Here is a 24,931-nt window from a genome sequence, read left to right as displayed (position 1 = left end):
CGCTGAGCTTTTGCAATTTCACTGCATCGCCTTGTTGTTGTCGGCGCATTTCAAATAAGCCTAATAATAATGCAATTTATGTCAAGTGGGAGCAGTGCGAAAATAGTGAACAGGAAAGAGAGAGGAACAGCGAGAGAAAGGTGAAGAACTTACATAGGCACTTATGTACGTTTTAATGTACATATGTAGATGCGTATTATTTTGGCGTATACGTAATATTTGGTATACTGGAAAAAATACTAAATGTATGAATACCCATAGTATAATAAAAAATATATAAATTAGTGACGAATCGCATAATAATAAATAATCTGCAATGGCTTTTCCAGGATTCGGTTGTGAAAGGCTTTTTAAAACTATATTTTTGTTGCATACTAAATTTAATTTAACTTCCTCGAGTGGTAGAGCTTTAGCACTTCGGATTACATTTTTAAAAACTGAAAATAATATACACAAAATGGTTTAACATATTTAACTAGTTTTTCCGTTTGATATGAATGTCATAAACATAAGATTTAAATTTCTTTTTAAAGAATTCCCGTTTCTAATTCTTTTCTTTTTAAATCTTATGTTTATGACATTCATATCAAACGGAAAAAAATATTAAACAATACATACTAAAAATCTTTAAAAAAATTGGTTTATCTAAAATGTTAGGATTTATAATAAATAATAATATATATAATAAAACCTTTTAAAAAGAAAAAAAAAAACAATTACTAATTATTATAATATTTAAATTCTTAGCATTTTTTTTCCTATGTCCAGATACATTTCATCTATGGATTATAATTTTTGTAAGTGGTCTCGATGGTTAATGTTTCAACTGAGCCCAATTTCCCGCGAGTGGAAAATCCCCGTGCCCATTTCATTTTCCTTCGAAGGGCCAGTGCTAGGGAAAACATTTTAGCACCTTTAAATCTCAACAAGTTTCGGGCAAAACCGCGTCCTCATTTGGCTAAACACTCAGTTCTGGCTTATCAGTTACCGGGCCGAAAAGTAGGGAAACAAGCAACTGTGGGTTATGGTATTTGAGATGTGCAAAGTGGGATGCCCGATGCAGATGCGCAATGTTGACGCGGATGCAGAGAAAACACCTCTTTAAGGTTTCGAGGTTTTCCAGGTTCATGTGAGTTTGCTTAGGTCGTAGTCCAGGTTACACTTCAAAAAGTGGGTTTACATTTATTTTAAATCGATATTACTCATTTGATTTCTTTGAATTATTTCCCGTAATCTTAATCGTAAAATAAAAATGAAGCACATAATTAAGAAATATATATATTAGCTTAAAACTTATTTTAAATATTTCTTAAAATCAAAATGTAAAAAAAAAATATATTTAATAAAACAACACATATTTTAAAGGGCTTTTATTAAATGTGTTTTCTTTCACTTTGAATGTTTAACTTTTGAGCGGTTTTTATCGGCATTTTTATAACTTGCCAATATTATCTCATGTTTTCTCCCAGTGCAGGGCTTTGCAAGAGGTAGTTGTGAGGTAGTTCCCCCGCCGTCGGCGGCATCTTCTGTGAAGTACGTGCGTCTGGGACCGCTCTAGCGCGACCTCCGTACCGTTATCACCAATAGATCGGCGAAGAAAAGGATCGCACGCGCTTGTTGGCCTATGGTGCACCATGAGTGTGTGTTCTGGCCGAGGAGCAGATAACAAAGAGGTGATAATTGACCGCCCAATTGGCTTGGCAACCAATTACGAAACTTATCAATCATCAAGGCGGGCGGGGCCAACGCGGGTGGTCCAAGTGTCAAGCCCTAAGGCACTCAGAAAAAATCATACTCAATTCGAAGTAAATGTATAAAAATATAAAATGCATTTTTTATTATACTTATAAATATGTTTATTTGCATTTGCATCCTAAAAAAATGCGCAAAAACCAAGATTAATTTATTTTTAATCCATAGTAAGGTACTTTATTAGTAACAAATAATATTATTAGCAGTGCATTATTGTTCAGTGCAGCTATCTCCTTTGGACGGCAGCAACCGCACACCCATCGGCGAGGTGTGAAAAGATCGGGAGGACAGGGATATACCATACTATGCCATATAGGTAACATGACAGTATGCTAAGTAGTTCCTTATCAGTCGGGTGTACGGTTTATGGGTTGTTTGCCAGGTCGGTGGTTTGGTTTTCGTGCAACTGCCGCACCACAATGTCCTGGTCGTGGGCATGCACCAGCAGAGCCACCTCCAAGTTCAGTTGCGCAATGTCCTCCTTCAGCTTGGCGATCGATTTCCTGATCTGCTGCACCGAGCCTGATAAGTGGAAGAGGGCAATTGGGTTGGGATTAGCACCGCATTACATTGTGGGTGGTCTGCGAGGGATCTGTGATTTCTGTTGACCAGAATCAGGGATCACAGATGGCAAACAGAGGACGTCTTATCAAAGCAGAGCAAACAAAGTGCGAAAGGTGTCGGTGCCAAAGGTATAGGGCCCTCATCCTAGCTGATTATGCTGTTTGCGGTGTATGGGAATTACCAAATGCTTTGCCTTGTCATCTAAAAATTCGTTGTAAAAAGGCTACCGACTTACTAATAAAACTAATATAGCATGAACCAAACTAATATAAATTACTAATGTTAATTACTATTAAAAACAGGTATGTGTATTTTAATAAAACTAATATAACTTCAAGTAATGTTTACTTTCTTGTTGTGAGAGTAACTATTTCATTGATCAAATGGGCAATTTAATGGGATTTGTCATTTTAAAATAATTAATTAAACTAAAGAGTTTTAAAGTGTTGCAAGGAACACACCTCACATCACGTAGAATTAATTATTTTCTTGGTCCCACATCTTTTTAAGTAGTCCCCAGGTACTCACTGCCATCGGACATGACCTGCCCACGTCGCTCCATTTCCTCCTTTTTGAGCTCCTGCTCCATCATGACCTCGTTGAGCTCTGCCATCTGCTTCTCCGTTTCCGCCTGCAACTGATTTTGGGCATACTGGATGGTGGACAGCTCGATGGAAAGCTCCTTGAACTGCTGGATCAGGGGCTGGAGCTCATTATTCAAGTGCTTCTCACGGCTCTCGATCTTTTCCAAGCTGAAGGTGAACTCGCTGTGCAGCTTCTTCAGTTGGGCCTCGATGGTCTCCGAGGTCTCCGATATACTCGCTCCGAAGGTCTCCATCTGACTGATGTGGGTCCTCCAGTCCCGGGCATCGGCTTTGACGAAAACTTTCAGGTGCGGCAGAACCCGCTCCAGTTCCAGGCGCCACTCCTGATGATCGCTCATCCGGGCATCCAGCTCCTGGTTCCGCTCATCGAGATTGACGTCACCAATGGACTTTTTCTGCGGTCTGTTCAGCCAGTTCAGTTGCCTGAAATTATGCGCCTCCAACTCCATGTCGCTGTCATCGCTCAAGGCGGCTGCGTTCTGCTCATCCTCCAGTTTCTCCAATATGATCTCCGCATTGTCCTCGAGATAGTCGCCCAGGAACTCCTCCTCCTGGGCGATGTGCAGCTTTTGGTAGCCCACTTTGGCCACTTTGCAGGCCTGCGTGGACAGGACATCCAGGACCATGAGGCAAATGGGTCCGGCGCCACGGATTAGTTTGTTTGGTTGAAAGTCCACAGGGACGTCCTGAGAGGAGAAGCGTTAGAGGGAACTTTAAAATATTAGCATTTTCGGAATTAAGGAATTTTATTTTAAATCCTAGCCTGTACTCACAATCTCTCCAAGCATTTTAATGATATTGGCTGCCACAGTGTTGGGATCATCGTACTCCTGTGGTCGCTCCATGTCCTTTCCAAGTTTTTTACACAGCCACCAGCATATTAAGGTAAACATATAGAACTGCTCACCGGGATTCGTGGCCTTGACGAAGTAGAAACGCGACAAGGGCTTGAGCTTGAATTCCCTTAGCAAATGCTTTTCGTAGTTGAGCAGCTTTAGTTTTTCTAGCAGGTCATCGGACTGAAAGTTTTGCAACTGCTGGACCTTCTCCTGGCCATCGTCTTGCTGCATTTTATTTCGTTTAATATGGTAAATTTACGTTTTTTAAAGTGAGCCAGCTGTTTGAAATACAATACAGTCGCCATGGTAACAGAATGTGGATAAATAAAAGACAAGCGCATGCGTCGCAACTGAGACTTTTTTGATTAATATGATGAAAGTATTATAAGTATAATAATTTTTTAACCATAATTCATAACAATAAATTAAGGGGCTGAATATATATTTCTTCTTATTTTGATTTCTGAAAAAGGCGCCAATTTTCTTATTTTTACTAAGTCTGGCAACGCTAGATACCGTAATCATCATTATCGTTACCAGACTGTTCTAAAAATGCTACACATTAACGGTCTATTAGCAAAGACACTCTCCCGACAGCAAATACACACTCCTGACTAGCGGAGACACACTCGTACCAGGTCAGGGTGACCATAAGAAACATTTTTGGTATATTTTAGCAATAAAAAGCAGTATATATTATCGATAACCGAAGTCACACTGCTGGCGTCTTTTTTTGAAAAAAAAACTATTTTAAAAAACGATCGAGTAAACAATCTGCTAGTTAGACATACCTGAAAATGTTCAAAAATCTGGACCTGAGCGCCCTGAGTGTGGACGACATCGTGGAGGAGTACAAGCTGCTGCACGACCGCCACCAGCAGCTGAAGGACCAGAGCGAAAAGGATGCGCAAAGGATTTACGAGCTAAAGAGGAGCCTGGACACCGCCCTGGCGGCCGAAGCGTACCTAACCCAGGAACTGGAACAGCTCGGCAGCCAGCCGGTGGCCACTAACTCTGGCGGGGATGCGCAGGAACTGGAGGAGCTGCGGCGGAAGTACAAGGCGCTCAAGGAGGAGCAGGACACCTTGCAGCAGGACTTGGACTCCAAGGTCGAAGAGTCCAGCCAGCTGAGGAGCAAACTGGCAGCCGCTGAACGGGAACTGGCTGATAAGGCAGCCACCAGGTCCGCTGATCTCCACGAGGAGTGCTTGGCGCGCTTGACTGCCCTCGAAGCCGAGAACAGCGAGCTGATGCAAAAACTGGCCGAGTACGAGGATGCCCGGGTCGCCAACACCTTTGCGGTGGCCGAAAAAGAGGTGGCTGTCTACTTCTAAACATCCCAAAAGTGAAACCACTAATATAAACTTGCAAATCGCTAGAAAACCATCGAGTGCCTGCAGGATCGGGTGAGCTGCATGGAGCAGAACCTCAACTGCAAGCGGGACGAGCTGGAGGAGAAGCTGCAACTGCTGGAGAGCTGCCAGGAGCAGCTCGTCGATGCCAATGCCAAGATAGCGCTACTTACCTCCGCCCCCGAAAACAATGGTAGCTATGGGACACTCGCGCCCCCGAGAAGTAGATAAAAATTGAGTGTTCCTGCCCATTTTTGTAGATCGCAAGGGCAACTCTCTGTTCGCCGAGGTGGACGACCAAAGGCAGGCCATGAAGAACCTGCTGGCGGCCCAGAAGAAGAGCTATCTGGACATGAAGAAGACCTTTTCGGACAGCCAGTTCGAGATCAGGCGTCTCAAGCGTGAGAACGTGGCCATGCACACCGAGCTGCAGGCTTGCAGTACAATCTTCTGCAGTGCAGACAAGACCTATCAGAGTAAGTTTCTATCCAACGAGATTATAAATTATATAAGATCACTGCTTATCTCCCCCTTTCGTGCACAGATAAGTTGAACGAGCGCATCCGACATCTGATGGCTGCCAACGAGAGCCTAGAACGGCAGCTGAATCTCTCCCAGGAGCGGCTGCGCCAGCTGGCCAGCGAGAAGTCGGTTACCTGGCTGGACTCGATGCTGGATTTCTGCAAGTATGAGTTGCCCCTGCTGGTCGACACTGCGCTGGCCTCGCTCGGCAATCAATTGCTGAGCCTCACCAGCTACGGCCTGTTCTTGCTGACCACTTAGGTAGCCTCCACACCCCTAATGCCTAATCCTCATCCCCATTTAGACGCGAAACGGACGAGCTGAAGGCGCAGCTCCATAGCATGCGCATCCAGAAGGCTGGACTGGAGGAACGAATGCGATCCGTGCAGCAGGAAATGGCACGGTATGTCTACTTGGTCAATTTCCTTTTCTAAAATTAATTTGATTTGTGCATCTTCATTCACAGTTGGCGCTTTGAGTCCCTGAAATCTCGCTGCGTGCTTATTGACCGCGAAAATCTGCTGACGGAGCACAAGATCGGCTTCAAACCGATGCAGGCCATGGAGTTTAACATCAAGGAGGCGGAGCTAAAAGCTGCGTTACCTCGCATCGTCAGTGTACTTCCGTCATCTCCCCGTACAACAGCTCAATTATCTGCCCCAAAAACCTCTTTAATATCTGATCCAACTCCTACTGAAACAATACTTCTCGATACACCCGTAAAGCCAGCCGTTAAGGAAGAGGTAATGGAGCATCTTAAACACGCAGCAAAACCCGCCCTTAAGGGTACACCTGTAAAGGTCAAACAAGAATCCGAAGAATTTGAAATCAAGCATATGACAAACAGCACATCAATTAAGACAATTATGGGTGTTAAAATAAAGAGGGAAAACAACTTAAACTTGGAGAATGGCATCCCCGTCAATGTCAAAAAGGAAACACCTGTAAATGTGGAGATGGAAGCATCGGATATAATTCCTAAGTGCCAGATGGAAGGCAACAGTCCTACAAAAATACCAAATAAAGCAGAAACGCCTATAAACCTGAGTGAGGCCGAAGAAGAAGACCAGAAAACTAACGAAGCCCCGGCTAAGCCTTTGATGAAGGGAACTCCGGTTAAGCAGCGTTTGGGAGGCATAAAAGTGAAGTCCAGCGAAATTTTGCTGGAGACGCCTGCTAAGCCGCAGCGCAAGGGAACTCCAGTGAAGCTAGTAAAGCTGATAACCGAGACTGAAGACAGCGGCGACGAGGAAACTTCTTTAAAGATGGAAGGAATCGGGGTCGTAAACAGTAGCGCGCCACAAAAACCACAACGCAAAGGAACTTCTGTAAAAACTGCCGTCATCAAAGACGCAACTAACAACAATGTGCGCTCTATCCTCTCCCAAAAACGGGGGGTCTTCGCCGAAGATTCGCAAAAAGCGGTCAAGTTTAGTGCAAATGATCCGATTGTCCACAACTTAAGTCCTTTGGAAAAAAGCCAAAGTGAAGAGCTGGTCAAGGAAAATGCAAAGCCAACTGAGACTGGGGAATCCAACGACATTAAGCCCACTATCAAAAGACCAAACATCATACGGCGTATCGTTGTGAGCTCCCGAAAGCCAACTATGAAGTGATTGAATCAGTTTTCCAATGGAAACTTCATTTTATATTTATTCTAAGGGATCCCCAGCAATTTGTTACTCATATACAACGGAGAAATCATAATAAAAGAAAAGACTAAATAATAATTATTATTCGGTATACTATATTCGGCGGAAGCTATATAGTATAGCCTTGGAAGCTATAATTTTGGGATTTGGCATGGAGATTTAAGGGCTTCCAGCACAGCGGGGTGCCACGCCCACAAACGAATTGCGCCCATATTGCTTAACATTTATAAAAGCTTTACATGGGATTGTGTTCTACATACTTGCCACTAAAACTTAAAACTTTTTTTACCACAAATTTATAATTTTTGAAATAAGTTTAGAAATGTTTTCATTTCAAAAAGTAAAGAGTTTTTGTAATACAGCTATTTAAGTTACATAAAATTGGTCGTCAGAGAGGCGAACCAACACTTTTTTAGGTCAATAAACAATACTAATATTAATTAATAATTATACTTTGAATTTTAAACAAAATTACATTCAGATATACTTTTTTTCACATTGTAAAAGAAAAAGATAATGTTAGAACCTGCAAATCTGACCTTGTCTCTCAAATATTTTAGTTCGGAAATTTAAAAAGAGTAGGTCGACCAAAAATTAAAAATCAAAATGTGTAGTGCTCATGGGTTAATTTGTACCCCATATTTTATTGAAATTAAAAATTGTTAGATTAGTATTTAAAAGTGTACCATGAAAAGATTTAAAAAGAACGGAGCAATTTTACAATAATAGCTCTTAGAAATATAGATGAGCGCTTCACTTCTTAAAAAATTTAAGAAACACAAATATACATACTGGCAAAGCCAAGGCCAGGATACCGATTGAAATATATAACCAAGTGTTAGAGGAGCTGTTACTATCTTTTTTAGTCAAAGAGCTGGCGGCACGTGCTTGCGGAATGGTGGGGATTGGTGATTGCGTACTGCTCGACTTTGGTGGCTCAGTGGTGGATTTTGGTGGATCTGAGCTTTTCGACACTGGTCCCTGCGGTTGAACTGGTTTTTGAGGTTGACCAGTTGCCTGCGGTTGAACTGGTGATTGAAGAGCTGCTTGCGGTTGAACTGTTGCTGGTGATTGAAGAGCTGCTTGCGGTTGAACTGTTGCTGGTGATTGAAGAGCTGCTTGCGGTTGAACTGTTGCTGGTGATTGAAGAGCTGCTTGCGGTTGAACTGGTGCTGGTGATTGACGAGCTGCTTGCGGTGGAACTGGTGCTTGCCATACTATTCCTTTATAAGGACTTGGTAGTGTCGGCCCTTTGGGAATTGGTGGTTCCTGGTCTATGGGCTGTGCACAATCCACACCCGGCATCAGCTCCACGTCGTCGATGGCAATGTCTGCGAACTGACCCCCCGCATTTTTACCCGTGAAGACAACTCTAAAGTCCTGTTCCATTTTGGGGATGGGGATACTCCCAGTAAACCACTTCGCTTCCTGGGATTCAGATATACAATGCCTAATAGAATATAGATAGAATTTTAAAAAAGTAAGCATAAAACGAAAATGAATCTGATATTAAATATAACAATTATTAATGATAATTATCACTAGTATTAAATTTTTAATGGTAAGTTTTCGAGGAGCTTTGCCCTTTCTGATCCTTAGCAACTTTACCTCTGAATTGTGCCATTGATGGGGTCGGAGTCCGGTGCAACGGATATTATCAGGGAATCCACTCCCCGACCGAACATGTAGTAGCGGAACGAGAAGCAGGCTTTCTGCTGACTGAGTTCCTTGGGATATCTAGGCGATAGCAGGTGGTAGCTGTCCGAGGACTTGCCAGTCGCGGTCACCATCCGCATGTAGTATCCATCGGTTTCGCTGTCGGTCAGGGGTCCGGTTTCCTTGTAATGGAAGTGGGTGACATAGCTGACCCTCATCCAAACACTAGGAGATGGGTACGCCATCCAGCCACATCTGTTCGCGCTCTCGAAATTGCAGGAGTATGCCGTTTTGTTTTCAGGCCCACATTCACCCAGCTCGTTGCTCCACTTTTCTCCATCGCAATAGGCAACGGAATGTCCAAACAAATCTCCAAACGGGCAAGATATCTCCAGCTTCGGTAAGTCGGTTAAAGTTCCGTTTTTCAATTTACAGCCGCTTTCTAAATTTAATTATAAATGAGAGGTATAGATGTATATATAGATATACATGGCTACATAAAATTAATTGGTAAAATGTAGTAATGCTATCAAAATCGGACGACTATATTATATAGCTGTCATAGGAAAAATCGGAAAATGGGTGGGAAAATAATATGAAATAAATTATAGCTTCGGTGTATTTTGACATATTATCTTATACTTTTGGAAATATCATTGTTTGTATTTTTACGAATTTCGAATTAAATTTAGTAAAATGGGACAACTTTAAAATATAGCTGTCAAAGAAAAGGTCAGAGCAATAATTAAAAAATTAATTATTTTAAAAAATGTTGCTTTGTTGATTTTCATCTTATTTTCTTTAATTTTTTGTATATATGTATCATTCATTTATTTCTATGTATCTACGTGGTTTTAAAAATTTTTATATATTTTTTATTAAAATGTATTATTTAAAGCTTTTTAAAATGTTATAGAATACTTAAGTTATGCAACTACACTCAAAATGTATAAGATGTTTTGTTTAGTTTGACTGCTTCATTTGTAATACTTTGAATACTTTTTATTGTATTAATAATAATACATAATTATTATATTTATTATATTTATTATTTGTTATACAAATTTTAACCAATATTAATAAATATAAATATTCAGCACTTACTGGCACAGAATGGCTTTTCATCTGTAACGAGGCCATCTCCATTGCAGGGAAGCTCCGCACTTCCATGCAGGGTATAACCGGGGTCGCACTGAAACACTACTGAGAAGCTGTTGTCCTTATATGTGACATTTCCATGATCCAAATCTAACGATTTTACACAAAATGCATTTGTGTGGTCTATACTATAAAGCAAAAGCAGTACAAAAGCCCAGTATAACGCCATAGTTTCAAGTACTGCGGTTTTAGTTTTGGATGTGTTACCACCCAAAGTTGAAGAAAGACTGGTCGATCCGTGTTCAGCGATCGAACTCGAAACCTCCCAAAAGAAAGAATTTATAAATCTGGATAAAGAAACAATGGCTGAGCTGATAAAGTTCTTGCGCAACGGAGGGTTAGCGCACTATAATTCCTTATCAGCATCAAGAGAAGAAAATTTTGAAGAAATAAAAGCTATTATGTATATAGTTTGGTAACTTCCGGAATGGACTACAGGGCAAATCAAATTCTTCCTAATACTTGCTTGCGAATGTTCGACAAAATGGCCATGAAGAATGAGGACTTCTGATCAAGATATTGTAAAAACTTAATATACTTACGATCAGGACATTCACATGAAATTCTGCCCAGATGTCATTAACGGATCTGCCAACTTAAGAAATAAAGAACTTGCCCAAAATATTTGGCCCACAAAGTTTAAATTAAAAAAAATAATCCTGTTTTTTTGCTTACAGTGTATAACCCTTGACTTCCTTCAAGATAACGTCTTATATATTTTATTGTTGCACGTGGGGTTTCTTGAGATTTTATTTGATTGAAACCAGAACTCCAAAATGGCATGCTGATGCCTAGGATGCGTTGTGCTACGCCCACTCTAACGCCCAAATCGCTTTTGAGATATAAGTTGAAACAAGAAAGGATGTTGAGAAATACTGAATGTTAGTAACACTCTGTATAATTTTTAAGGATTGTTGCTAGCTTCAGCGATATTAAATAAAAATGATTTCAATATTTCTCTAACCGTTTCTTTGACAGCTTAATGTTAGAGTCGTCAGATTTTAATTAAATTGAATTTGAAATTCTTAAAATTATATTTCCAATAGTATAAGATAATATGTCAAAAAAAAACCAAAGCTATTCTTCGTTTCATTTTATTTTTCCATTAATTTTCCGATCGTGCGATTCTGATTAAATATATTTCGAAATTCATAACTAATTAAAAAGTGTTATTTCCAAGCGGTGGAGGTTATACGTTAAAAACACCAAAGATATAATTTTTAAAAAATTTCTTCCCGATTATTCCTATGGGAGCTATCCAGCTGTACCGACTTATATACTACCTTCCAAAGAAAGAAAACTTTTGGGAAAGTTTCAGCCCGATAGCTTTAAAAGTGAGATACAAGTTTGCGCAGAAACGGACGGACAGACGCACGGACGGGCATGGCTAGATCGACTCCTCTAGTAATGGTGATCAAGAATATAAATACGTTATGGGGTCGGAATCTTCTGACTGAAATCGTAATACCCTCTGCCAGGGTATAAAAACGAACTTCTGAAAAAAACTAGTTTAAAATTTCGAGCTCCCCCTGGATCGCACTGCGCACATTTCCTTTTAGCGCTGCTAGTTTCAAACCACATAAAATATTCAAAAATATAAGGCGACAATCTGCGAATCTGGACTTGCCCTAAATATATATTTAATTTCGGAAATTTAAAAAGGAGTAAGTCGACCAAAAATTAAAAATCAAAATGTGTAGTGCGTAGGGGTTAATTTGTACCCCATATTTTATTGAAGTTAAAAGGCGTTACATTAGTATTTAAAAGTGTACCATGAAAAGATTTGAAAAGGATGGAACAATGTTACAATAATATCTCTTAGAAATATAGATTGCGACTTTGGCTGCTTAGTGGTGGGTTTGGTTGAGCTATTCGACTCCGATGCCTGAGGTTGAAGTGGTTTTAGGTTTAAACTGATGCTGGTGATTGAAGAGGTGCTTGCGGTTGCGTACAATCTACACCCGACTTCAGATTTACATCGTCAACTGCGATGTCTGCGAATCGACCCTTCGTATTCCTGCCGATGAAGACCACTCTGAAGTCCTGTTCCATTTTGGGAATGGGGATACTCCCAGTTAACCACTTGGCTGCTTGGGATCCAGTTATACTATGCCTAATAGAATATAGATAGAAGGTAAAAATGATTAAATTAGCATTAAACGAAAACAAATTTTATATTTAATATTACAATTATTAGTGATAAATTTAACTAGTATTAAATTTATAATGGTACGTTTTCGAGGAGTTAGCTTTGCCCTTCTGGTCACCCTAGCAACTTACCTCTGAATTGTACCATTGATGGGGTCGGAGTCCGGTGCAACGGATATTATCAGGGAATCCACTCCCCGACCGAACATGTAGTAGCGGAACGAGAAGCAGGCTTTCTGCTGACTGAGTTCCTTGGGATATCTAGGCGATAGCAGGTGGTAGCTGTCCGAGGACTTGCCAGTCGCGGTCACCATCCGCATGTAGTATCCATCGGTTTCGCTGTCGGTCAGGGGTCCGGTTTCCTTGTAATGGAAGTGGGTGACATAGCTGACCCTCATCCAAACACTAGGAGATGGGTACGCCATCCAGCCACATCTGTTCGCGCTCTCGAAATTGCAGGAGTAAGCCGTTTTGTTTTCAGGCCCACATTTACCCAGCTCGTTGCTCCACTTTTCTCCATCGCAATAGGCAACGGAATGTCCAAACAAATCTCCAAACGGGCAAGATATCTCCAGCTTCGGTAAGTCGGTTAAAGTTCCGTCTTCCAATTTGCAGCCGCTTTCTAAAATTAGTAGCGAATAAGGGATATAGGGTATATAAACTACACATTTAGTTTTTAATATTGGTGCTTTTAGCTAGATTTTTAAAAATAGATCTGTCTTAGAACAAGGTTTCCTTAAATAAGGTTTTTCTTGTTAAAATTGATTTACTAGTTGATAAGACGTGTAGTTTTTGTTATGTTAAAACTTAATAAAAAATTTCTAGATTAATTTTTATTATAGAAATGTAAGTCTAAATTAAATTCTATTTATATTTACTTACTTGTACAGAATGGCTTTTCTTCTGTAATGAGACCATCTCCATTGCAGGGAAGCTCCGCACTTCCATGCAGGGTATAACCGGGGTCGCACTGAAACTCTACTGAGAAGCTGTTGTCCTTATATGTGACTTTTCCATGATCTAAATCTAACGATTTTACACAAAATGCATTTGTGTGGTCTACACTATAAATCAAAAGCAGTACAAAAGCCCAGTATAACGCCATAGCCTCAAGTACTGCGGTTTTAGTTTTGGATGTGTTACCACCCAAAGTTGAAGAAAGACTGATGGATCCGTGTTCAGCCATCAAGCTCAAAACCTCCGAAAAGAAAGAATTTATAAAACTGGATAAAGAAACAACGACTCAGCTGATAAAGTTCTTGCGAAACTGCTATTTTCAAAAACTTAAAGTGCGCAACGGTGGATCAGCGCACTATATATTCCTTATCAGCATCAAGAAAAAAAAAGTTTAAGAAACAATGGCTATTATATTTATATAGATTGGGAATTTCCGGAATCTACCACAGGGCAAATGAAATTCTCCCTAATACTTGCTTTCTATATTCGGATAATGCCGGAACTTTTTGCTTACAGTGTATAACCCGTGACTTCCTTTAAGTTAAGATCTTTTATATTATATTGTAGCGTGTGGGGTCTCTTGAGATTTCTTTTGATTAAAACCAGAACTCCATCTCGGCATGCTGATGCCAATTTGATTTACTACTCTAACGCTCTGGCTTTTATACTATAAAAAAACCCTCCAATTGTAACTGAAATGTAATGATATCATTAATACGTTTTTGAGCATTTTGGTAACGCTTTAAAGTTTTTTTTTATTAAAGTTAATTGCAAAAATTCTTAATAATAAAAACAATACCATGAATCTTATGCAAAAACTCTTGAATGGGAGCAAGCAACTTTTCAGGGAGTGTCATAGAGCATTCCTGCCTAACATTCAATACTCGTATGACACTTACCATAAATGTACGGCCAATGTTGGAAATTAATTTTCATTTTTCATAGTTTCCAAAATCGCATCGTTTTAATTTTATATGTACATCTTATTTGCTCTATGAGTATACTAAGTATTATGTTTGTGCTTTATTTATTTAGGAAATGTCTCTCAGTTCGTCCAGTTTTGGCATCTCCTCCACGAAGGACAGATGATCGTAGATGGGAGCCGTGGGAGCTGCAGAGGCGGCCAACATCTCGTCTGGGTCTCCACTCTCGTCCACCTGCTCCTTGATCTCTGCGTACAGTTGATACGGCAGTTCAGTGGGCAGGGACTCGTAGGTGACGTGATGCGTCCTGGAGCAGGCGGATTCCCTGTGACCCGTGCAATTGCAAATCGAGGCACCTCCACTCACCGGAGTCTCGTAGCCGTCTGGCAGTTCCGTTTCCAAATCCACTGCGGAACCATTACCATTGCCATTTGCTATGGGGTAGCGCACAATGTCCACATGGTCCACGAATCTTGGTCCACTGGAGGACTTTTCGCCACCGAAACAAGGCAATCCCGACGCGTAGTAGGACAAATGGAAGAGTCGCTCGCAGTGCAGGTAGAGATAGAGCAAGAGGAAAAGAAAGGCGATTCCTAGAGGCAACATGAATACGATTATCAGTGCCAAGGATCGCTGACTTCGGTGCAGTTCTACGGGATTTCCGTACAGGACCGTAAAACTGGAAACATTTCTCTGGGGATGTGCCACGGGAATCGAAGAGTCCGACTCCGAACCATTGATCCTCACATGCATAATTCTCCTCAACTTGGGCGGTTCTTCCGTGGGCGGTTCTTGGGGCTTACAGGTCAACCCATTAACATTGATATGGGATATGTATTTGGAGTACTGGAAAACCCGAAATAACTGGGGCTGGCTGTGATAGAAGTCCAGCAACCACTGGCAGCTCCAGGGATTATCATCGATTGAAATCCGAAGCTGTGGATTCCAGTACGGATAGTTTGCCTTTCCTGTCTCCCCAAAACTCATTAGTTCATTGGATCTCAAATCAATGTGCTGAATGGTTGCCGGAGAAAGCAAACCCAATTGAAAGAGCGACAACGAATGGAAGTGATTCTCCTGCAGGTAGAGACTCCGCAGGCTGGTCGTCCTATAAAACCATGTGGAGTTCAGCTGCTCCAGCTTGTTTCTGCTTAAATCCAAGGTGATCAGCGTACTTGGCCCATCATGGAAACTTATGTTGAAAGACTTCAAAGCATTGCCACTTAGGTTTAGATAAACAAGGTCCAGATTGTGAGGAGGGTCCAAGGCGAAGTGTCGCAACTGGCAATTTGTGAGGCTAACATTAACCAACTTGGCTATACCATCTTTAAGTATGAGGTCCCCTGGTTGGATGGGTGCATCTTTGAGTGTAAGATCGGTTAAATTTTGCGGTAAGGTGTTGAGAAATGTTCCCTCTATTTGTTTGATATTCATCAAACTGAGTTTTCTTAACCCAGGCAGCTGCAGCAGGAACTTATTATCCTTAAGAACCAATTCATTTTCGTCTTGGACATACAGCTCTTCCAGTTCCACAGAGCCTTGAAGACTTTCCAGGTATCTCAGGGAGTTATGTTGCAGTTGAACTAGCTTCAGATGCGGCAAGTCCTGGAAAGTATCTTCACTTAATGTGCCCAGCTCATTGTTTTTTAGGGATACTGTGGTGAGATTCGGCATTAAAGCCCCTCCACAGCTTAGTTTCAGAGTGGCATCGCCCACAAATCGTTGGACCTCTATGCTTTCTAGATCCACACAATTATCCAGGTATTCGAGACCATAGCTGGAGATGCCCAAGGGAGGTGTTTCGGAGCCATCGAGCAGAACATGCCTCTTTCCGGCCACTCGTTGGGCACCCAAGTCGAAGGAACCCAGTTCCAGCGTATGGTTTCCACTGCAATCGATATCCAGAGGCAATCCAAAGTCCTGGCCGCTCCTCCTCGCAGAGGGTGTCATGTAGAGCGTTGCCCGAATGACGCAAGCGGGCGGCGATGATATGGACCCGTAGGCGGAAGACATCGTCTCTTCGCCAGCTGCCCGCACGTGTGACAAAATCAGCGATACGACAGCGACGAAGACGCACTGCGTCATCATCTCGGAAAAATGCGATGTGCCCATCGGAGCGTGTCACTGCGAATCCGCTAAGCTATCAACTCATCCGTGCTCGTCCGCGTCGTGTGCGAAAATCAAACTGAGGCGAGAACAAATCGCCGAGCGACCCTCACATTGGAAAAGCCAAACTGAAAAGCCGAAACATCGGCGCACCTTTGGCTTCATTTCAATATGCTCCCCGCTGGCCATCTCCCATTGGATGCTACCCTCTCCTCTTAATTGGCAAGGCATGCTGTATGTATCTCTCTTTTGGCTGCGACTAAAAAAACAAATGCTGGCCCTTATGGCCAGGCAAATGGTAGGAATTTTCAGAGCTGATAAGCCGCCATGAACAGGAAGGAAATAGGAAATAGAGTGCCACAAACTTATCGGAATGTTTTATAAAAAAAAATTAGTTTCGCAATCTCAAATCATGGAATTTATATAGACCGGAAGTCAACTTGCGTAAATGGGCCATTTCACATTTTGCCAGAAATGTCAAAAATCTAGATTAAAATAAAAAAATTCCGAACAACAGCTTACGTCTTATTTGGAAATTTGATGAAATTTTGATAATATTTAAATTATATTTGTTTAATTAGGCATTTAATTGCACTGTTTTTAAGCAACTTAATAAAAATCAAATTTGATAATATTGATATTTTGATATTTTGATAATATTTAAATTATATTTGTTTAATTGAGCATTTAATTGCACTGTTTTAAGACAGCTTAATAAAAATCAAATTTGCAAGTTAAAGCAGGTATCTGGTAGTCGAGTGTGATGAAATTTGGATAATATTTAAATTATATTTGTTTAATTGGGCATTTAATTGCACTGTTTTTAGACAGCTTAATAAAAATCAAATTTGCAAGTTAAAACAGGTATCTGGTAGTCGAGTGTGATGAAATTTGGATAATATTTAAATTATATTTGTTTAATTGGGCATTTAATTGCACTGTTTTTAGACAGCTTAATAAAAATCAAATTTGCAAGTTAAAATAGGTATCTGGTAGTCGAGTATGATGAAATTTTGATAATATTTAAATTATATTTGTTTAATTAGGCATTTAATTGCACTGTTTTTAAGCAACTTAATAAAAATCAAATTTGCAAGTTAAAACAGGTATCTGGTAGTCGAGTATGATGAAATTTTGATAATATTTAAATTATATTTGTTTAATTGGGCATTTAATTGCATTGTTTTAAGAAAACTGGATAAAGAAACAACGACTCAGCTGATAAAGTTCTTGCGAAACTGCTATTTTCAAAAACTTAAAGTGCGCAACGGTGGATCAGCGCACTATATATTCCTTATCAGCATCAAGAAAAAAAAAGTTTAAGAAACAATGGCTATTATATTTATATAGATTGGGAATTTCCGGAATCGACCACAGGGCAAATGAAATTCTCCCTAATACTTGCTTTCTATATTCGGATAATGCCGGAACTTTTTGCTTACAGTGTATAACCCGTGACTTCCTTTAAGTTAAGATCTTTTATATTATATTGTAGCGTGTGGGGTCTCTTGAGATTTCTTTTGATTAAAACCAGAACTCCATCTCGGCATGCTGATGCCAATTTGATTTACTACTCTAACGCTCTGGCTTTTATACTATAAAAAAACCCTCCAATTGTAACTGAAATGTAATGATATCATTAATACGTTTTTGAGCATTTTGGTAACGCTTTAAAGTTTTTTTTTATTAAAGTTAATTGCAAAAATTCTTAATAATAAAAACAATACCATGAATCTTATGCAAAAACTCTTGAATGGGAGCAAGCTACTTTTCAGGGAGTGTCATAGAGCATTCCTGCCTAACATTCAATACTCGTATGACACTTACCATAAATGTACGGCCAATGTTGGAAATTAATTTTCATTTTTCATAGTTTCCAAAATCGCATCGTTTTAATTTTATATGTACATCTTATTTGCTCTATGAGTATACTAAGTATTATGTTTGTGCTTTATTTATTTAGGAAATGTCTCTCAGTTCGTCCAGTTTTGGCATCTCCTCCACGAAGGACAGATGATCGTAGATGGGAGCCGTGGGAGCTGCAGAGGCGGCCAACATCTCGTCTGGGTCTCCACTCTCGTCCACCTGCTCCTTGATCTCTGCGTACAGTTGATACGGCAGTTCAGTGGGCAGGGACTCGTAGGTGACGTGATGCGTCCTGGAGCAGGCGGATTCCCTGTGACCCGTGCAATTGCAAATCGAGGCACCTCCACTCACCGGAGTCTCGTAGCCGTCTGGCAGTTCCGTTTCCAAATCCACTGCGGAACCATTACCATTGCCATTTGCTATGGGGTAGCGCACAATGTCCACATGGTCCACGAATCTTGGTCCACTGGAGGACTTTTCGCCACCGAAACAAGGCAATCCCGACGCGTAGTAGGACAAATGGAAGAGTCGCTCGCAGTGCAGGTAGAGATAGAGCAAGAGGAAAAGAAAGGCGATTCCTAGAGGCAACATGAATACGATTATCAGTGCCAAGGATCGCTGACTTCGGTGCAGTTCTACGGGATTTCCGTACAGGACCGTAAAACTGGAAACATTTCTCTGGGGATGTGCCACGGGAATCGAAGAGTCCGACTCCGAACCATTGATCCTCACATGCATAATTCTCCTCAACTTGGGCGGTTCTTCCGTGGGCGGTTCTTGGGGCTTACAGGTCAACCCATTAACATTGATATGGGATATGTATTTGGAGTACTGGAAAACCCGAAATAACTGGGGCTGGCTGTGATAGAAGTCCAGCAACCACTGGCAGCTCCAGGGATTATCATCGATTGAAATCCGAAGCTGTGGATTCCAGTACGGATAGTTTGCCTTTCCTGTCTCCCCAAAACTCATTAGTTCATTGGATCTCAAATCAATGTGCTGAATGGTTGCCGGAGAAAGCAAACCCAATTGAAAGAGCGACAACGAATGGAAGTGATTCTCCTGCAGGTAGAGACTCCGCAGGCTGGTCGTCCTATAAAACCATGTGGAGTTCAGCTGCTCCAGCTTGTTTCTGCTTAAATCCAAGGTGATCAGCGTACTTGGCCCATCATGGAAACTTATGTTGAAAGACTTCAAAGCATTGCCACTTAGGTTTAGATAAACAAGGTCCAGATTGTGAGGAGGGTCCAAGGCGAAGTGTCGCAACTGGCAATTTGTGAGGCTAACATTAACCAACTTGGCTATACCATCTTTAAGTATGAGGTCCCCTGGTTGGATGGGTGCATCTTTGAGTGTAAGATCGGTTAAATTTTGCGGTAAGGTGTTGAGAAATGTTCCCTCTATTTGTTTGATATTCATCAAACTGAGTTTTCTTAACCCAGGCAGCTGCAGCAGGAACTTATTATCCTTAAGAACCAATTCATTTTCGTCTTGGACATACAGCTCTTCCAGTTCCACAGAGCCTTGAAGACTTTCCAGGTATCTCAGGGAGTTATGTTGCAGTTGAACTAGCTTCAGATGCGGCAAGTCCTGGAAAGTATCTTCACTTAATGTGCCCAGCTCATTGTTTTTTAGGGATACTGTGGTGAGATTCGGCATTAAAGCCCCTCCACAGCTTAGTTTCAGAGTGGCATCGCCCACAAATCGTTGGACCTCTATGCTTTCTAGATCCACACAATTATCCAGGTATTCGAGACCATAGCTGGAGATGCCCAAGGGAGGTGTTTCGGAGCCATCGAGCAGAACATGCCTCTTTCCGGCCACTCGTTGGGCACCCAAGTCGAAGGAACCCAGTTCCAGCGTATGGTTTCCACTGCAATCGATATCCAGAGGCAATCCAAAGTCCTGGCCGCTCCTCCTCGCAGAGGGTGTCATGTAGAGCGTTGCCCGAATGACGCAAGCGGGCGGCGATGATATGGACCCGTAGGCGGAAGACATCGTCTCTTCGCCAGCTGCCCGCACGTGTGACAAAATCAGCGATACGACAGCGACGAAGACGCACTGCGTCATCATCTCGGAAAAATGCGATGTGCCCATCGGAGCGTGTCACTGCGAATCCGCTAAGCTATCAACTCATCCGTGCTCGTCCGCGTCGTGTGCGAAAATCAAACTGAGGCGAGAACAAATCGCCGAGCGACCCTCACATTGGAAAAGCCAAACTGAAAAGCCGAAACATCGGCGCACCTTTGGCTTCATTTCAATATGCTCCCCGCTGGCCATCTCCCATTGGATGCTACCCTCTCCTCTTAATTGGCAAGGCATGCTGTATGTATCTCTCTTTTGGCTGCGACTAAAAAAACAAATGCTGGCCCTTATGGCCAGGCAAATGGTAGGAATTTTCAGAGCTGATAAGCCGCCATGAACAGGAAGGAAATAGGAAATAGAGTGCCACAAACTTATCGGAATGTTTTATAAAAAAAAATTAGTTTCGCAATCTCAAATCATGGAATTTATATAGACCGGAAGTCAACTTGCGTAAATGGGCCATTTCACATTTTGCCAGAAATGTCAAAAATCTAGATTAAAATAAAAAAATTCCGAACAACAGCTTACGTCTTATTTGGAAATTTGATGAAATTTTGATAATATTTAAATTATATTTGTTTAATTAGGCATTTAATTGCACTGTTTTTAAGCAACTTAATAAAAATCAAATTTGCAAGTTAAAACAGGTATCTGGTAGCCGAGTATGATGAAATTTTGATAATATTTAAATTATATTTGTTTAATTGAGCATTTAATTGCACTGTTTTAAGACAGCTTAATAAAAATCAAATTTGCAAGTTAAAGCAGGTATCTGGTAGTCGAGTGTGATGAAATTTGGATAATATTTAAATTATATTTGTTTAATTGGGCATTTAATTGCACTGTTTTTAGACAGCTTAATAAAAATCAAATTTGCAAGTTAAAACAGGTATCTGGTAGTCGAGTGTGATGAAATTTGGATAATATTTAAATTATATTTGTTTAATTGGGCATTTAATTGCACTGTTTTTAGACAGCTTAATAAAAATCAAATTTGCAAGTTAAAACAGGTATCTGGTAGTCGAGTATGATGAAATTTTGATAATATTTAAATTATATTTGTTTAATTAGGCATTTAATTGCACTGTTTTTAAGCAACTTAATAAAAATCAAATTTGCAAGTTAAAACAGGTATCTGGTAGTCGAGTATGATGAAATTTTGATAATATTTAAATTATATTTGTTTAATTGGGCATTTAATTGCATTGTTTTAAGACAGCTTAATAAAAATCAAATTTGCAAGTTAAAGCAGGTATCTGGTAGTCGAGTGTGATGAAATTTGGATAATATTTAAATTATATTTGTTTAATTGGGCATTTAATTGCACTGTTTTTAGACAGCTTAATAAAAATCAAATTTGCAAGTTAAAACAGGTATCAGGTAGCCGAGTATGATGAAATTTTGATAATATTTAAATTATATTTGTTTAATTGGGCATTTAATTGCATTGTTTTAAGACAGCTTAATAAAAATCAAATTTGCAAGTTAAAGCAGGTATCTGGTAGTCGAGTGTGATGAAATTTGGATAATATTTAAATTATATTTGTTTAATTGGGCATTTAATTGCACTGTTTTTAGACAGCTTAATAAAAATCAAATTTGCAAGTTAAAACAGGTATCTGGTAGTCGAGTATGATGAAATTTTGATAATATTTAAATTATATTTGTTTAATTAGGCATTTAATTGCACTGTTTTTAAGCAACTTAATAAAAATCAAATTTGCAAGTTAAAACAGGTATCTGGTAGTCGAGTATGATGAAATTTTGATAATATTTAAATTATATTTGTTTAATTGGGCATTTAATTGCATTGTTTTAAGACAGCTTAATAAAAATCAAATTTGCAAGTTAAAGCAGGTATCTGGTTTTTAGATAGCTTAATAAAAATCAAATTTGCAAGTTAAAACAGGTATCTGGTAGTCGAGTATGATGAAATTTTGATAATATTTAAATTATATTTTTTTAATTAGGCATTTATTTACACTGTTTTTAGTCAGCTTAATAAAAATCAAATTTGCAAGTTAAAGCAGGTATCTGGTAGTTGCGTATGATGAAATTTTGATAATATTTAAATTATATTTTTTTAATTAGGCATTTATTTACACTGTTTTTAGTCAGCTTAATAAAAATCAAATTTGCAAGTTAAAGCAGGTATCTGGTAGTTGCGTATGATGAAATTTTCTTAATAAAAATCAAATTTGCAAGATAAAGCAGGTATCTGGTAGTCGCCAGCCTTAGCATTAATATTTTTTGTAATATCAAAAATTATTTCTCGTTGGTATATATTTAGATTTGCTGATGCTCTCTCTATGCTCTCTTTCTACCATTCTCCTCAGAAGAATGCTTCCTATTTTCTTCGTATTCATCGACCCCAATTCCCTGCCCCTTTAATTCCACTGGCGCCCACGAAGACCGCCCGTTTTCAAACACTTTTCGCACAGAATCACGCTCCAAAGTGGCTGTGGAAATTGTTTACATATTATTGCACATATACAACACCCGTCCGATGCTGTATTCAATGTGAATCAGCTGTAGGAAAAAGCAAAGTGGATTTCTTTAGAATGGTATTGTTTACATTGCATATTTTGATCGGCAATTGTTGGCTGCGTACTTAGGCTTGGAATGAGATCACAAAATGCCGAATGAACTACCAATTTCAAACAAAATAATGAAACTTTTTTAGAAATATGTCAAACCATTATTTTAAGTACAGATTGAGGCTATAAATACTTTTGTAGGTTTTAGTTTTTGCAAAAAAGAATAAAGTCTTTTGAAGTTTATAAGGGGCGGCGTTTCCGGTGCCCATCGCGTGGTTTTCGAGACCACGACACAAATATGTTTGTCATCAAAGACTCCTTCAACAAAATGTCCAATGAATAATTTTTACTATGAAAATTGAACAACTGAAGTTCTGGGTATAATGCGGAGCTAATCTGCCGTTGCGCACTTTAGGTTTTTGAAAATAACAGTTTCGCCAAAACTTTTTTATCAGCTCAGTCGTTGTTTCCTTATCCAAATTTAAAAATTTTAGCTTTTCGGAGGGTTTGAGTTCGTTCGCTAAACACGGATCGGTCAGTCCTTCTTCCACTTTCGTGGTTTATATACCTAAAACTAAAATCGCTGTGCTTGCAACTATGGCGTTATACTGGGCTTTTGTACTGCTTTTAATCTATACTATAGACCACACAAATGCATTGTGTGTAGATTCTTTAACTTTACATCACGGAGAAGTCATATATAAGGACAATAATTTTTCAGTAGCATTTAAGTGCGATCCCGGTTATACCCTGATAGGAAGTGCGGAGCTATCTTGCAATGGAGATGGTCTAATTACAGAAGAAAAGCCATTCTGTGCCAGTAAGTGCTAAATATTTGTTTAAATTGTTGTGTTAATTTTATAAAAACTACGTTTTTATCAAAAAAAAACATGAAATTGTTACATATCGAGCAGTAAAATCGTAAATCATAGTAAACCCAAGAAAAACTTATTCTAAGACAATTAACTAAATGTAGCAATATTAGAAAGTAAATGTTGTGTAAATGCATACACTAAGTCTCTTATTGCTGCTGATTTTAGAAAGCGGCTGCAAATTAAAAAACGGGAGTGCTACCAATTTACTGAAGCGGGAGATATCATGCTCGAATCTAGACTTGTTTGGACATTCCGTTGCCTATTGCGATGGAGAAAAGTGGAGCAACGATCTAGTTGAATGTGGGCCTGAAAACAAAACGGCTTACTCCTGCAATTTCGAGAGCGCGAACAGATGTGGCTGGATGCCGTACCCAACTCCTAGTGTTTGGATGAGGGTCAGCTATGTCACCCACTTCCATTACAAGGAAACCGGACCCCTGACCGACAGCGAAACCGATGGATACTACATGCGGATGGTGACTGGGACTGGCAAGTCCTCGGACAGCTACTACCTGCTATCGCCTAGGTATCCCAAGGAACTCAGTCAGCAGAAAGCCTGCTTCTCGTTCCGCTACTACATGTTCGGTCGGGGAGTGGATTCCCTGATAATATCCGTTGCACCGGACTCCGACCCCATCAATGGCACTATTCATAGGTAAGTTGCTAAGTTTATAAGAAGGGCAAAGCTCCCCTAATAATTGTTATATTTAATATCAGATACTTTTTCGTTTTATGCTAATTTTGTAATTTTTACCTTCTATCTATATTCTATTAGGCATAGTATAAATGGATCCCAAGAAGCCGATTGGTTAACTGGGTGTATCCCCATCCCCAAAATGGAACAGGACTTTAGAGTTGTCTTCACGGGTAAAAATGCGGGAGGTCAGTTCGCAGACATTGCCATCGACGACGTGGAGCTGATGCCCGGTGTGGATTGTGCACAGCCCATAGACCAGGACCCACCAAATCCCAAAGGGCCGACACTACCAAGTCCTTATAATGGAATAGTATGGCAAGCACCAGTTCCACCGCAAGCAGCTCTTCAATCACCAGCACCAGTTCCATCGCAAGCAGCTCGTCAATCACCAGCAACAGTTCAACCGCATGCACCTCTTCAATCACCAGCACCAGTTCCACCGCAAGCAGCTCTTAAATCACCAGCAACAGTTCAACCGCAAGCAGCTCTTCAATCACCAGCACCAGTTCCACCGCAAGCAGCTCTTCAATCACCAGCACCAGTTCCACCGCAAGCAGCTCTTCAATCACCAGCACCAGTTCCACCGCAGGCAGCTCGTCAATCACCAGCAATAGTTCAACCGCAAGCAGCTCTTCAA

At 40.2% G+C, this 24,931-nt stretch overlaps 7 protein-coding genes across 7 annotated transcripts; 2 read left to right on the top strand and 5 right to left on the bottom strand.

The window, feature by feature from the left end:
* Positions 1–1,930: 1,930 nt before the first annotated feature.
* On the bottom strand, positions 1,931–4,021 carry LOC108032474 (intraflagellar transport protein 57 homolog). The gene is made up of 3 exons (XM_017106297.3): positions 3,695–4,021; positions 2,845–3,607; positions 1,931–2,274 (listed from the first exon to the last, which is right to left on the bottom strand). The coding sequence occupies exons 1-3, from the start codon at positions 3,989–3,991 to the stop codon at positions 2,117–2,119; spliced, it is 1,218 nt and encodes a 405-aa protein (XP_016961786.1). The 5' UTR covers positions 3,992–4,021; the 3' UTR covers positions 1,931–2,116.
* Positions 4,022–4,474: 453 nt separating this feature from the next.
* LOC108032731 (protein Spindly) lies at positions 4,475–7,733 on the top strand. Its single transcript, XM_017106712.3, has 6 exons — positions 4,475–5,076; positions 5,140–5,305; positions 5,373–5,588; positions 5,657–5,798; positions 5,939–6,037; positions 6,101–7,733. Exons 1-6 carry the CDS (start codon positions 4,558–4,560, stop codon positions 7,248–7,250), a joined length of 2,292 nt encoding a protein of 763 aa, XP_016962201.1. The 5' UTR covers positions 4,475–4,557; the 3' UTR covers positions 7,251–7,733.
* A 299-nt stretch (positions 7,734–8,032) lies between these two features.
* On the bottom strand, positions 8,033–10,299 carry LOC108032732 (MAM and LDL-receptor class A domain-containing protein 1). Its single transcript, XM_017106713.2, has 3 exons — positions 10,047–10,299; positions 8,895–9,384; positions 8,033–8,736 (listed from the first exon to the last, which is right to left on the bottom strand). Exons 1-3 carry the CDS (start codon positions 10,267–10,269, stop codon positions 8,040–8,042), a joined length of 1,410 nt encoding a protein of 469 aa, XP_016962202.1. The 5' UTR covers positions 10,270–10,299; the 3' UTR covers positions 8,033–8,039.
* Positions 10,300–11,795: 1,496 nt separating this feature from the next.
* On the bottom strand, positions 11,796–13,389 carry LOC108032455 (MAM and LDL-receptor class A domain-containing protein 1). Its single transcript, XM_017106281.3, has 3 exons — positions 13,131–13,389; positions 12,381–12,870; positions 11,796–12,213 (listed from the first exon to the last, which is right to left on the bottom strand). The coding sequence occupies exons 1-3, from the start codon at positions 13,351–13,353 to the stop codon at positions 12,009–12,011; spliced, it is 918 nt and encodes a 305-aa protein (XP_016961770.2). The 5' UTR covers positions 13,354–13,389; the 3' UTR covers positions 11,796–12,008.
* A 545-nt stretch (positions 13,390–13,934) lies between these two features.
* LOC122818866 (uncharacterized) lies at positions 13,935–16,316 on the bottom strand. Its single transcript, XM_044094473.2, has one exon. It carries the CDS (start codon positions 16,238–16,240, stop codon positions 14,237–14,239), a length of 2,004 nt encoding a protein of 667 aa, XP_043950408.1. The 5' UTR covers positions 16,241–16,316; the 3' UTR covers positions 13,935–14,236.
* Positions 16,317–17,891: 1,575 nt separating this feature from the next.
* On the bottom strand, positions 17,892–20,278 carry LOC108032818 (uncharacterized). The gene has a single exon (XM_017106832.3). The coding sequence runs from the start codon at positions 20,195–20,197 to the stop codon at positions 18,194–18,196; it is 2,004 nt and encodes a 667-aa protein (XP_016962321.1). The 5' UTR covers positions 20,198–20,278; the 3' UTR covers positions 17,892–18,193.
* A 3,546-nt stretch (positions 20,279–23,824) lies between these two features.
* Positions 23,825–24,908, top strand: LOC108032342 (MAM and LDL-receptor class A domain-containing protein 1-like). The gene is made up of 3 exons (XM_050884980.1): positions 23,825–24,252; positions 24,373–24,526; positions 24,606–24,908. Exons 1-3 carry the CDS (start codon positions 23,960–23,962, stop codon positions 24,906–24,908), a joined length of 750 nt encoding a protein of 249 aa, XP_050740937.1. The 5' UTR covers positions 23,825–23,959.
* The last annotated feature ends 23 nt before the right edge of the window (positions 24,909–24,931 follow it).

This window comes from Drosophila biarmipes, chromosome 2L (assembly GCF_025231255.1).
Source record: "Drosophila biarmipes strain raj3 chromosome 2L, RU_DBia_V1.1, whole genome shotgun sequence".
Lineage (NCBI taxonomy): Eukaryota > Metazoa > Arthropoda > Insecta > Diptera > Drosophilidae > Drosophila > Drosophila biarmipes.
The sequence above is the reverse complement of the archived record's forward strand: the minus strand, read 5'-3'. Positions and strand labels throughout refer to the sequence as shown.